At 41.6% G+C, this 12,509-nt stretch overlaps 1 protein-coding gene across 6 annotated transcripts in view; it reads left to right on the top strand.

The window, feature by feature from the left end:
* The first annotated feature begins 660 nt into the window (after positions 1-660).
* The window catches only part of YIPF1 (Yip1 domain family member 1), a 37,640-nt gene continuing 25,791 nt past the window's right edge, over positions 661-12,509 (top strand). For 2 of the 6 annotated variants that reach the window (XR_001157020.3, XM_012776309.2), the window contains exons 1-5: positions 661-785; positions 1,476-1,554; positions 5,943-6,106; positions 7,796-7,876; positions 8,118-8,205. Coding sequence is in view for 1 of the 6 variants with exons in the window: in XM_012776309.2 (XP_012631763.1) it covers positions 1,524-1,554; positions 5,943-6,106; positions 7,796-7,876; positions 8,118-8,205 (364 nt within the window). In the remaining 5 variants the exon portion in view is untranslated. Of the gene's footprint in view, positions 786-1,035; positions 1,105-1,219; positions 1,292-1,475; positions 1,555-5,942; positions 6,107-7,795; positions 7,877-8,117; positions 8,206-12,509 lie in introns of all 6 variants that reach the window. The other 4 variants (XR_012915436.1, XR_001157022.3, XM_012776310.3 and 1 more) reach the window with 4 other exon arrangements.

Genomic DNA, 12,509 nt, shown 5'->3' with positions numbered 1-12,509 from the left:
CCCGCCTCCGAGCCCCGCCCCCCAAGGGGCACTGGCTGGAGTGAGGGAACAAATCACCTCTTACTCGGGGTGCGCATGGGAACAGACTTCCTCCGGCCCTCGATCACTCATCACAAACTCAATGTAATGACTCAAGCACTCCCTCACTGTTTCCATTTTAATGTCCGAAAGAAACCGAGGGACTGAAGGCTCGGCTGACTTTTTCCCCATTTCACTACTGTCTTTCATTACCCTATTTTATATTTCCGTAAGAAATGAGGTATAAACAAACATTAAGAAAAGCCCAAACCCTAGAGAATTCTCTGCGCTTCCGGGAGCGGGGCGAGCGCAGGCAGCCCGCACAGCGCCCCGCCATTCCGTCCGCCGCGCCTGTCTCTTTAAGAACCCGAGGTCTGAGGTCCCAGCTACTCCCGAGGCCGAGGCGGGACGGTCGCTTCAGCCCGCTAGAGGTCGACATTGCTGTGAGCAGTGACCGCACCGCTGCACTCCAGCCAGAGCGACTGAGGAAGAACTCCCTCTTAAAAAAAAACCCCAAAACATAAAACCGCGGGTCTCCGCCAGCGGAGGGCAGAGCTGGAAGGGTCCCCGCCGCCCGCAGGGGTCTCTGGGAGCGCCCTCTCTGGGAGCGGCGACCTCTTTAAGAAGGCGGGGCTCTGCCCGGAGGAGGCGGAGAAGTCCCGCCCCCCCGGATCTCCTGCTTCCGGCAACTCGGCTGGACCAGCACCTGCGGGGAGCGTCCAAGCCTCGAGCCTTCCGGGGACCCGCTGGACGCCGAGCCCCGCGAGGTGAGGCGGCCAGATTTGTGGGGCCAGTCCAGGGCTGAAGGGACTCGGGGTCTCCTGCCCGCCCGGGCCGCTGCGGCCCAGCTCCTCTCCCTGAAACACTGCCTCTGCTGCCCCGTGTCCCAGGCTGCAGGGTCGCCAACACTCCAGCGCCTACTAATTGCCTGGCTCTGCGCTAAGCGCCTTACACGCACTGTCTCATTTAATGGCCCCACACTGTATGAGTAGGTACCATTATGAACCCATTTTACAGATGAGGAAACGGAGGTACCAAGGAGCGCACACACAGCAAAGAGGCAGCAGAATCGGGAATCAAGCCCAGGTCTGTCTGATCCCAGAGCCTGTGCCCTTAACCACTGGCTAGGCTGAACTATCTTTGTTCTTCACTGCCTCCATCACCTCTCTCAAACCTCAGCCTCTCCTTCCTCATCCTTCAGTCTCCAGGTTGCGCCTGGTCTTTAAACATTCACACAGTGAGTGAGATTGATTGAAACCTCTGGACCCATGAGGTTAGTGTCTTTATAATAGTTTTGATATTATCTGATGCTTAGTGGTTATCTTTGTATAAACCTATCAAACCCCACTGAAAAAGGAGGCAAGGAAAAGCAATACCATTTCTAACACTGAAATAAGATTTGTTTGTGGATATTTTATTCCGTTATCCTATTATATTTACTTATTTTTTCCTTTTAGACCCCTGCAAATTTTCTTTCTCAAAATTGGGAGAAGACCACTGGCTGAATGGCAGCTGTAGATGACTTGCAGTTTGAAGGTACATCAGTTGGGTGCCCACCTTTATCTTTATGATACTGTTTTCTCAGTCACAGCAACATATTTTCATTGCTGTCCTGCCTTCTCCATTAAAGAATATTATTTCAAACATCTTAGTGAAAGACTGGCCACACCCAGATTTTTCCTGTTTGTACACACTAGCTGTTCTTTTTTTGCCAAATAACCCTTCAGATTGGTAATGGGTATCATAAATTTAGTACAATGATTACAGAAAATGTTTATACGGTTCCTGCTTTAGTTGAGCACCTACTTTATGTTTAGAACTGTACTGGATACTAGAGATAAAAAGATGAAGTTTATACACTGGTAGAGTAGATAAAAGTGTGAAAAGATAATTAGGAAATGTGATCAGATCATTCTTTCATTGAATCCATAAGTATCTCATGAGTGCAACCATGAACCAGACAATTGTTCTATGAGGGATAGAAGAGAGAACAAAACAGTTTCTGTCTCTTTCTTTCTCTCTTACATTCTTTGTTTCTTTGTTTCTTTTTTTTTTTTTTTTAAGACAGTGTCTTGCTCTGTTGCCCAGGCTGGAGTGCAGTGGCATGATCATAGCTCACTGCAGCCCCTCTAACTCCTGGGCTCAAGCAATCCACCTGCCTTGGTCTCCCAAAGTATTGGGATTACAGGTGTGAGCTATTGCACCTAGCCCAAATAGTATTTCTTCCCTATGAAGCTCTCAATTTCATGGGGAGGGGGAATTCATATATTAAATGATCATTTAAATATATATCTATAGTGATGGATACCAGAGGCTGGGAAGGGTAGCAGGGATGGGGAGAATAAAGTGGGTATGGTTAATGGGTGCAAAAATATAGTTTGATAGATAGGATGAACAATATTTGATAGTAAAACAAAGGGACTATAATCAACAATAAGTTAGGGTATACTTTAAAATAACTAAAGGAATAGAATTGGAATGTTCTTAACACAAAGAAATGATAGATGCCTGAGGTGATGGATACCCCAATTACCCTGATTTGATTAATTTACATTGTATGCCTGTATCAAAATATCACATGTACCCTATAAAGATATATAACTATTGTGTACCCATAATAAATAAAATTTTAAAAATTTAAAGAAGAAAATGCCAGAAATAACTCATAAGTTTTTTAAAAAAAGAAATATAAACCTATTATGCAAACTATAAAAGTACTGGAGGAAAAGTTCAGGGCGATATTAGTACTTAGAACCCAGAACCTGATGTAGACTAGGGATTGAGATGCTTATTTATTTTATAAACACTTACGTAGCACTTACTATATGTCAGGCACTGTTCTAAGTGCTTTATAAATGACTCACTTAATCCTTATGTCAACTTTATTAAATAGTTATTTTATTCTCCTTGTTTTACCAAGGAGACTGACACACAAAAATTAAATGATTTGTCTAATCGTCACACAGTGAGTGGTAAAACCAGGATTTGAACCCAGGATTTGAACCAGGCAATTGGGTTCAAACCCAATTTGAACCCAGCTGGTGTCACAGCTTATGCTCTCTAATATCTGAGGAGGAGATATGATATTTAAAGAGAAATTTACTTTATTGGCAAGTACTATCAGCTCCATCTTCAAAATTCATCTAGTGTCTGACCACTTCTCACCACCTTTACCTCTCTTCCTACTATATTCAAGGTCACCATCACCTTTTGTCTGAATTATAGCCCTTTTTTCCTACTAGTCTTCCTGCTTCCTTCCTTACTCCTCTACAGCCTGTACTTTGCAGGCAGAGTAATCCTTTTAAAACTAAGTCAGATCATGTCATTCTTTAAAAACCTTCTGGTGGCTCCCATGTCACTAGGAGTGAAAGCCAGAGCCCTTTCTGTGGCTTAGGAGCCCCCCACATAATCTGCTGCCTCTGATTTCATCTTCTGCTGCTCTGGTCCTCTCTCTGGTCCAGCCACACAAGCCTGTCACTATTCCTCTTATGTCCAAGTACACTCACAGCTTGGAGCTTTTGTGCCATCTTTCTGTTTGGGACATTCCTCCTCCATGCAGCCGCATGGCTTGTTCCTGTGCTTGTTCAAATCTCACCTCATTAGAGAGGCCTTCCTTGGCCACCCTATCTAGGGGTATAGTGTGAGAAAGTTCAAGTGTAGAGAACAGCACATGCAAAGTCCCTGCGGAGGGAGGAAGTTTGCTTTTTTTTTTTTTTCTCAAAGGATTGAAAGAAGGCCTGTGTTCCAGATCACAGGTGGTGGGAGAGGCTGACACAAGGTGAAGCTTGAGAGGAGGCAGGTGACAATTTATACAGGGCTTTATAAACTATATTAAGGACTTTGGTCGTTAGAAAAGAACGCAGGATGCTATGGGGGTCATGGAAGGCTTCATTGATAAGGAATGGTAGTATTAAATGAAAAAGTAGAATTCAGGAACTTTCTGGTGGAAGGCATTGATTCAGGAAAGAAACAGAAGCAAAAGCTAGCTTAGGATATTCCAGGATGTAGAAGCAGAGAATGCTGATGGCAGAAATAAGACACGTACCAGTCTTGCTCTCAAGGAGCTGAGGTGGATAGGAATAACCAACACAGAGCAGAGTTTGTGAAGAGTCACCATGTTAGAGATATACACACCTTACTTTCCAATCAAACTATTCCATCTGCTGTCCCTCTAACATGGGACATACTTCCTATCTTCTGGGACTTGCTTATTCCCATCTTGTTGCATGATATGCCATCCCCCGCACTGCTGGCCATCCTCTCATGTGGCATCTTCTCCAAGAAGCCTTTCCTGATCTCATCAACTAGATGAGTATTGACCTTTGCACTTCTAAAGTGGCACTCTCTGTTCTTCCTGCTGGCATGCCCTTCACCCTCGTAAACCACTGCTTTTTAAATATGTGACTTAAGTGTATCTTCCTTGGTCTGATTCCCTCTGGCAAAGTTGTGACCATCTTTTTAAATGTCAGTGTCATATCCAGTCAATAAGTGGTAGCTATAACAATTTTTATTGTATCATCCTTACAATCTCTCTGTGCGGTAGGTATTACCTATACCTTATAGTTGAAGAAACAGAGACTCAGAGATACGGAGTAATTTGCCCAAGGTCGTGGAGCTACTGAGTGTTAGAGCCTTACCAAGGTAAGGACTATCTCACTCTAGAGCCTCAAGCTGCTTAAACAGCCCCGGCATTGGCAACTAAGGCTTCAGTAATTGTTACAGATTAGCCACTTGATTGATTTCAGTCACTCTAGTTTTCTGTATAAAACCATTCACACAACTGAAAGGCAATGAGAATGAGCTCAGTTATCCAAGAGCCCCATCCTACTGCTAGGATTTGTGCCATGCTTGTAGTGTTATAATGGTGTCCCGCTGGTACTCTTTCTTAGGCCTTCAAAGGTTCAGAGCTGCCTTTACTTTTATTCAAGAGCAGCTAAATAAAGTATGTTAGGATGCTCAGAGACAGGAAATCTCAGTCACTGCTGGTGGACATAAATCGATAAGGTTCTTTTGGAAAGCAGTTTAGCAGTGTGATTCAAGAGCCTTGAAAATGGTTTGCACCCTTGGACTTAGTGATCACAGTGGTAGGTGTTAATTCTAAGGTTATGCTCCCCCAAAACTTTCTCTACACAGACATATTTCTTGTGTATTTGTAATAAAATCTTCACCAAAGGAATATTCCACAGTCACATAAATGATCATTTTAGAGACTGTTATAATATGACAAATTCATTTTTATATGTAATCCTCAGTAGACAAAGCAGGATGTAAAATTGTTTATTTTGTATTATCACATCCTAGATCGGTACTTGGCATACTGTAAGCATGCAGTAAATATTTGTTGAATAAATGGATGATCATCACTGGCATGAATCTCACTATGCAAAGAAAAGGAACTATACCAAAATATTAATAGTTTGCCATTATGTGATGGGACTAAGAATGATTTTTACTCTATGATTTCCACATTCGCTTTTGTCCCTGTGTTTTCTATAGTGATTACATGGACTTACTGGAAAAATGAAATCCATTAAAATTTTGAACTTGAATCAAAGAGGAGAAGTTTAGGAATTTACTTAATCTTCCTAACTCTCCTTAAATTCCTTAAAATAAATATTATTCTCCCCATTGTATAGATGAGAACACTGAGGTTTATAGAGGTTAAGTTAACTACTCAGGCTCATGTAGTTAGTAAGCTGAGCCAGAACTAAAATCCAGATCTGACTCCAAATTCTGTTGTTTTCATAATCATTTTTCTATGTCAGATTGATTTCCAGATGACATTTTTTTCAGACCTTTTGCCGTTTGTATCAAGTGGGGTCTGCAGCAAAGTTAATGTTGTAACAGCTTGTCGTTAAATTAACAGTATAGCATATCTTGTCTGGGTGAGATTTCTGAGGTCCTTGTGCTCTAATTGATTTCAGAATTTGGTGATGCAGCCACTTCTCTAGCAGCAAACCCAGATGCCACCACGATAAGCATTGAGGATCCTCATGAAACCCCTAAACATCAGCCAGGATCCCTAAGGGGCTCAGGGAGAGAAGAGGATGATGAGTTACTGGGAAATGATGACTCTGACAAAACTGAGGTTTGAACTTGTTTTTGAATTTTTTAAAAAAATTTTTAAGGCTTATTTATGCCTTTATTCACTATCTATCATGTGCCAGGTACAGTGCCAGGCAGGGACACTACAAAGGTAAGTGACACATGACCCCTGCCTTAGTGGGGGAAACAGGCAGGCAGACAGCTCATAGTTGTCCATGGGAAGCACACTTGCAGAGGGACCTGGGATGGTAGGACAGAGAGCCCCGCTTATGGAATGTGGGGCTCCCATGTCCAATATCTTTTTTTTTTTTTTTTTAGCCACTTAAATTCACTGATTTTTTTTTTTTTTTTTTTTTGAGACAGAGTCTCACTTTGTTGTCCAGGCTAGAGTGAGTGCCGTGGTGTCAGCCTAGTTCACAGCAACCTCAAACTCCTGGGCTCAAGCGATCCTTTTGCCTCCAGCCTCCCTAGTAGCTGGGACTACAGGCATGTGCCACCATGCCCGGCTAATTTTTTCTATGTATATTAGTTGGCCAATTAATTTCTTTCTATTTATAGTAGAGACGGGGTCTCGCTCTTGCTCAGGTTGGTTTTAAACTCCTGAGCTCAAACTATCCACCTGCCTTGGCCTCCCAGAGAGCTAGGATTACAGGCATGAGCCACCATGCCCGGCCCATGTCCAATATCTTGTAGTATTAAAGTTGGAAAGAACCTTCAGGTCCTCCATTTCAGCCTCTCTCCGAAGATATTAATGCTGTCCTTGGTGTGTCAGAAAGAAAACACTTGAATACCTCCAGAAACACGCCGTTCACTACCATGTAAGGCAGCAGCTGCCACTGTTGGACTTGAATTGTGAAATTTTTTTCTTTAATAATGAGCAAAGAATATCTTCCCACAGCACCTGCCCTTCTGCAGAGCTGCTCAGAGTCCACGTGTACTTTTGCTGTATGAATGTTCTTCGGATTTTGAAGGTGGCAGTCACGATTCCTGGCATAGGGCCTGCATTCTGCTGTTGCGGAGCTGTGCTGTTGGGATGGGCATGGCCCTCCTCAGATTCCTCTTCTAAATCGGAATTTTGGTGTTTTGTCAGAGCAGTAATATTTTTAGTACTGAGTGAGTCAGTATGTCAGATTTTTAAGAATTTAGGAGGCAATAGTAGGAAGGATCTTGGACGGATGGAGGAGGAAAACACATGTATACTGACTGCTTTTATGGATGTGTGTATGTGTATATGTTATTGTACGTAATACATATTCTGTATACTATTGAATCCAGTCTGCCCTATAATCCTATGAGGTAGATCTTGTTAGCTATATTTTTGTTCGTTTGTTTTTAATGTAAGTAGAGAATTTATTTGGGCCAAGTTTGAAGACTGCAACCTGGCAGAGTAGATTCAGGTTGCCCTGAATATAGGTTCCCAGATGTACTTTATTTCGATAAGGGAGCTAAGCCTAAGAGGAGTCTAGTGTCTGGATTTGCTGAAGCTCCCCTCAGTAGAGAGACCAGAATTTGAACCCTTTTGGTGTGACTTTAAAAAAACTGATGCTTGTTTTTTTATTAGGCTGAGAGTTGAGTGTTGGCTATTTCAGAATCGTTAATAGATGCGGAAGAGCCTGGTGTTTCATATGTTTTGATTTTCCATTAGATCAGCTCCCTCCCTCCCCCTCTCTCTCTGCAGTTGGAATTAGAAAATTGCTTCTGTGTTCATTATGTTTTATTTTACCTCTGACAGCTACTTGCTGGACAGAAGAAAAGCTCCCCCTTCTGGACATTTGAATACTATCAAACATTCTTTGATGTGGACACTTACCAGGTTTGTAAACCAATTTTACCTTTCCTCTTACATGAAATGGAGGCTTGTTTCTTCTATGGTTAAACCACAGAAATAATGTGAAAGCCTTTATATACTGGACACGATGTTACAAAAGTAAAGGGTTATTAGCATTTGAAAATACTATCATAAAAGTTCTGACTGAATTTCAATTTTGTAGAATTTGAATTTGTTAAGCTTGAAAAAAAATCTTTAGTAGAATCACCGCTATGTTGTTTTCCAGGTCTTTGACAGAATTAAAGGGTCTCTTTTGCCGATACCTGGAAAAAACTTTGTGAGATTGTATATACGCAGCAATCCAGATCTCTATGGTATGTGTGGTGCTGATTTGATTCTTCACCATATTTCAGTTGAACTTGGGGGAGTGTGAGGGTTGCCTAGAAAGTTGGAGGATTGCACTGCTAGTGGGGTGTGCAACATTTTGACTCTTCTGAGCTTCAGTAGCAACCTTTGCAAAGAATTTTGGGAAGATGCAATTACGTGTTATATTAATGCCATAATTACAAGTACTAGCATGTCCTTTAAAAGTCTTCAAATGACATTACAAACTTGAGACAGATTAAGTCACTTTGACTAAGAGGAGATTGTTGATTTTAATTTATGGAGGATTTGGTGGTGGGGAGAAGGTATTCTTACACTTTTCCATTGATGTGCTGAGTTCCAGCTCTGCCCTCAGATGATCTAGCTCCCCTTGGGATGTGATCACCAGCCCTGGAAGTCTGAAACTGAACTGGGCCAGGGATGGCTGTCATCCTGACCTTCCTACTGTTTGAAAAAACTCAGAGTTCCACCCAGTGCTCCTGAAGAAAGGGCACCCACAACAGTGGCCTGTTTGTTTGGTTTTTTTGAGACAGAGTCTCACTTTGTTGCCCAGGCTAGAGTGAGTGCCATGGCGTCAGCCTAGCTCACAGCAACCTCAAACTCCTGGGCTCAAGCGATCCTGGTGCCTTAGCCTCCCGAGTAGCTAGGACCACAGGCATGTGCCACCATCCCCAGCTAATTTTTTCTATATATATTAGTTGGCCAATTAATTTCTTTCTATTTATAGTAGAGACAAGGTCTCACTCTTGCAGGCTGGTTTCAAACTCCTGACCTTGAGCAATCCGCCTGCCTCAGCCTCCCAGAGTGCTAGGATTACAGGTGTGAGCCACCGCACCCGGCCTAGTGGCCTGTGTTTGATGGGGAAAGCAAGTGCTATTGGTGTACCAGGTGATATACCAGAGACTATGCGTACTTGGTCATATTTCTTTCTTGCAGCAAACCCTTGCAAAGTATCCCCACGTTTCACATGAGGAATCTGACACTGAGGTTCATTGATACAATCCTTAATCATAAATGATAAGTAGTAAAGCAATTATATATGTTGATTTGAAATACAGGCTTTGTGAAATTCCCAGAATTCCAGGGAGCCTGATGTGAAAACCATTGTACTGGCCCATGCCTCTCATCTGAAGGTTGTCTAGGTATTTTCTCTTTCTAGCTATCTCATTCATTCTTTCTTCTAGCCTGAGAACTTGTTGAGGGGCAGACTCTGTGTCTCAGTAATCCATGCCTTCAGTGCCGGGCAGAGGCCTTGGCACAGAGCAGGTGCTCAGACAGTTTTTGGGCACTTAGCTAGGCCCTGTGTTAGAGGCTGAGGATTTAAAGATAAGGCCATAGTACCTAGACCCAAGGAGTTAGAAGAAGGAGAACTAACATCTCTTGAGTACCTTATAACTGCCAACATTGGAGATAAATACTGTTTTACTTTCGTCCATGTATCTTTAAAAAAAAAAAACAACAACAAAAAAAGAGAAAAGTTTAAAGATATTTTAATTTAAAAAAAAAACCAAAAAAACCCCACTGTTTTACTATTTTACTAGCACTATTCCCATACTCCAAGGTAGCCTTATCTTACAAAAGATAACTGAGGCTTGAGGAGGGTAACTTGTCCATAGTTTCAGAGTTAGTAATAATGACAATAATAGCCTATGCATGTAGTGCTTATTATGTGCTAGACTCTTTTATTAGGGCAGAACCTATATTAACTAATTTAAACCTTGTGACACCCCCAACTTTATCAGGCAGATACCATTATTATCCCCATTTTATAGATAAGGACACTGACTCACACAGAGATCCAGTAACTTGCCTGAGATTACACAGCCAATAAGTGCCAAGCTCAGTTTTCAAATCAACACCATGGTTCGTAATCCATATTCTTCGTAACTATGCTATGCTGCCTCTCATGACAAAGCCAGGGTTCGAACCCAGAGCTTGCTTCTTTTCCATGACACAGGTAGCCTCATTAGCTCATAGACATGGTTAAAAGGAGGAAGTACAAAGTAGGTGAAGTGTTTTATAGTAGAGAGGACTAGGCCTTGTAGGGTGGGTTAGAGGAAGGTGGTTAGGAGAAAGTCTCTGCAGAGTGTAAGGAAAAGATTGATGAATTTGAGTACATTTCAACTAAAAATTTCTACACAACAAAATAAACCATAAGCAAAGGAAAAAATAAACCACAGGCAAGGGGAAATATTTGCAATGCATATAACCAACAAAAGACGAGAAGCAGGAGTATATTTAGAACTCCTACAAACTATAAAAATAAAACAAGCAACTCTGGGGGAAAATGGGCAATTTACGGAAGAGGAAATCCAATGGCCAGTAAATACATGAAAAGCTACTTAGCCCCACCTGTAATCAGGGAAATAAAAACTAAAACAAGGTATTTATTTATGCCTGTTATTTTAACAAGCATATTATGTTAATACAAGTTGGCTTGTTTTAGTTCATTCACTGAATTAATTTAACAAACAATGAGCACTTACTGTTCTAGGTACTAGAGATACAGCAGTGAAAATAGAAAAACCTCTGCCTTTAGGCAGTTTGTAATTGATTGAGTTTAACAATAAGCAAAGAAAAGTAAAATATAGAGTTTTCTAGTAACAAATACTAAGGTGAAAATTTTCAAACAGGAAGGACGTGAAATGTTTGTGTGGATGGATGAATTTGAAATTTTAAAAAGGTGAATTTTGAGTAAAGACATGAAGGAATTGGGAGTGATTCATGTAGATACCTAAGGGAAGAGCATTTGAAGCAGAGCGGTCAGCAGTGCAAAGGTCCTGAGGTAGGAGCTTGCATGGTGTGTTCAAAAAACAGTGAAGAGACTAGTGTACCGGATGAGAATGAATGAGGGGGCCTAGTAGGAGATGAGGTCACAGAGACAGTGTGGAGCAGGGGTCCTCAAACTTTTTAAACAGGATGCCAGTTCACTGTCCCTCAGACCATTGGAGGGCTGGACTATAGTTTAAAAAAACTATGAACAAATTCCTATGCACACTGCACGTATCTTATTTTGAAGTAAAAAAACAAATGGGCAAAAACACCTGCATGTGGCCTGTGGGCCGTAATTTGAGGACACCTGGTGTGGAGGGTCAGATTATGTAAGGTCTCATCAGTCACATGGAAGATTTTGGCTTTTACTTGAATGAGAAGCCATTGGAGGGCTTGGGCAGAGGAATGACAGACTTTAAGTCAGATTTCATAAACATTGATGCTAAGTGTTGTCAAGGATGTGGAGCAGTGGGAACTTCTGTATGATGCTGGTGTGTATGTAATTGGTATACAAATTGGAGCAGTTTGAAGATGCTCATATCCTGTGATTCAGCATTTTCACTCCTAGATGTACATTTTTGGAGAAACTCACATATGTACAAGATGACATACAGAACAATATTATTTACTACAGAAGTATTGCTTGTAATGAGAATTATTTAGAAACAACCAAAATATCCATCAGCAGGAGAGCGGATATATAATTATGGTGTATTCATACATGGATTTCTATAGTTTTTTTAAATGAATAAATGGATAGATCTCAGAACAATGGTAAATGGGGGAAAAAAGCATGTTGTAGAAGGATATGAATAGTATGACAACATTAAAAAGATTTTTAGACTAGATATGGTGGCTCATACCCGTAATCCCAGTGGTTTGAGAGGCGGAGGCAGGAGGATTGCTTGAGGCCAGGAGTTTGAGACCAGCTTGGGCAACATAAGGAGACCCTATCTCTACAAAAAATAAAAACATTAGCTGGATATAGTAGCATGTGCCTGTAGTCCTAGCTACTTGGAGGCTGAGGTAGGCCCTTGAGCCCAGGAGTTTGAGGCTGCAGTGAGGTATGATCACACCACTGTGCTCCAGCAGAGGCACCAGAACAAGACCCGTCTCTAAGGAAAAATAAATGTTTTATTTATTTATTTATTTATTTATTTATTTATTTTTAGTAGAGACGGGGTCTCGGCTCTTGCTCAGGCTGGTCTTGAACTTCTGAGCTCCAACGATCCACCCACCTCGGCCTCCTAGAGAGCTAGGATTACAGGCGTGAGCCACAGCGCCCGGCCGAAATAAATGTTTTAAGTGGCAAGATAGACACACCAGTGTTTTTAAAAAATAATTTGTTGTGTCTCTCTGTATGTTAGAAATATTTCATAATATAAAAATGTATAACGTGAACTTTTAATTATAAATACAAACTAAATTAAGGCTCTCTGCTATCCTCACCCTATAATAAGAGCAGGAATTTGGCAGGAAAGAGGGAGAAGGCAGTGTGAAGCAACATGGCAGGCCCTGCGAT

The sequence above is a fragment of the Microcebus murinus genome, chromosome 2 (genome assembly GCF_040939455.1).
Source record: "Microcebus murinus isolate Inina chromosome 2, M.murinus_Inina_mat1.0, whole genome shotgun sequence".
Lineage (NCBI taxonomy): Eukaryota > Metazoa > Chordata > Mammalia > Primates > Cheirogaleidae > Microcebus > Microcebus murinus.
This window is presented reverse-complemented; position numbering and strand designations above follow the sequence as displayed.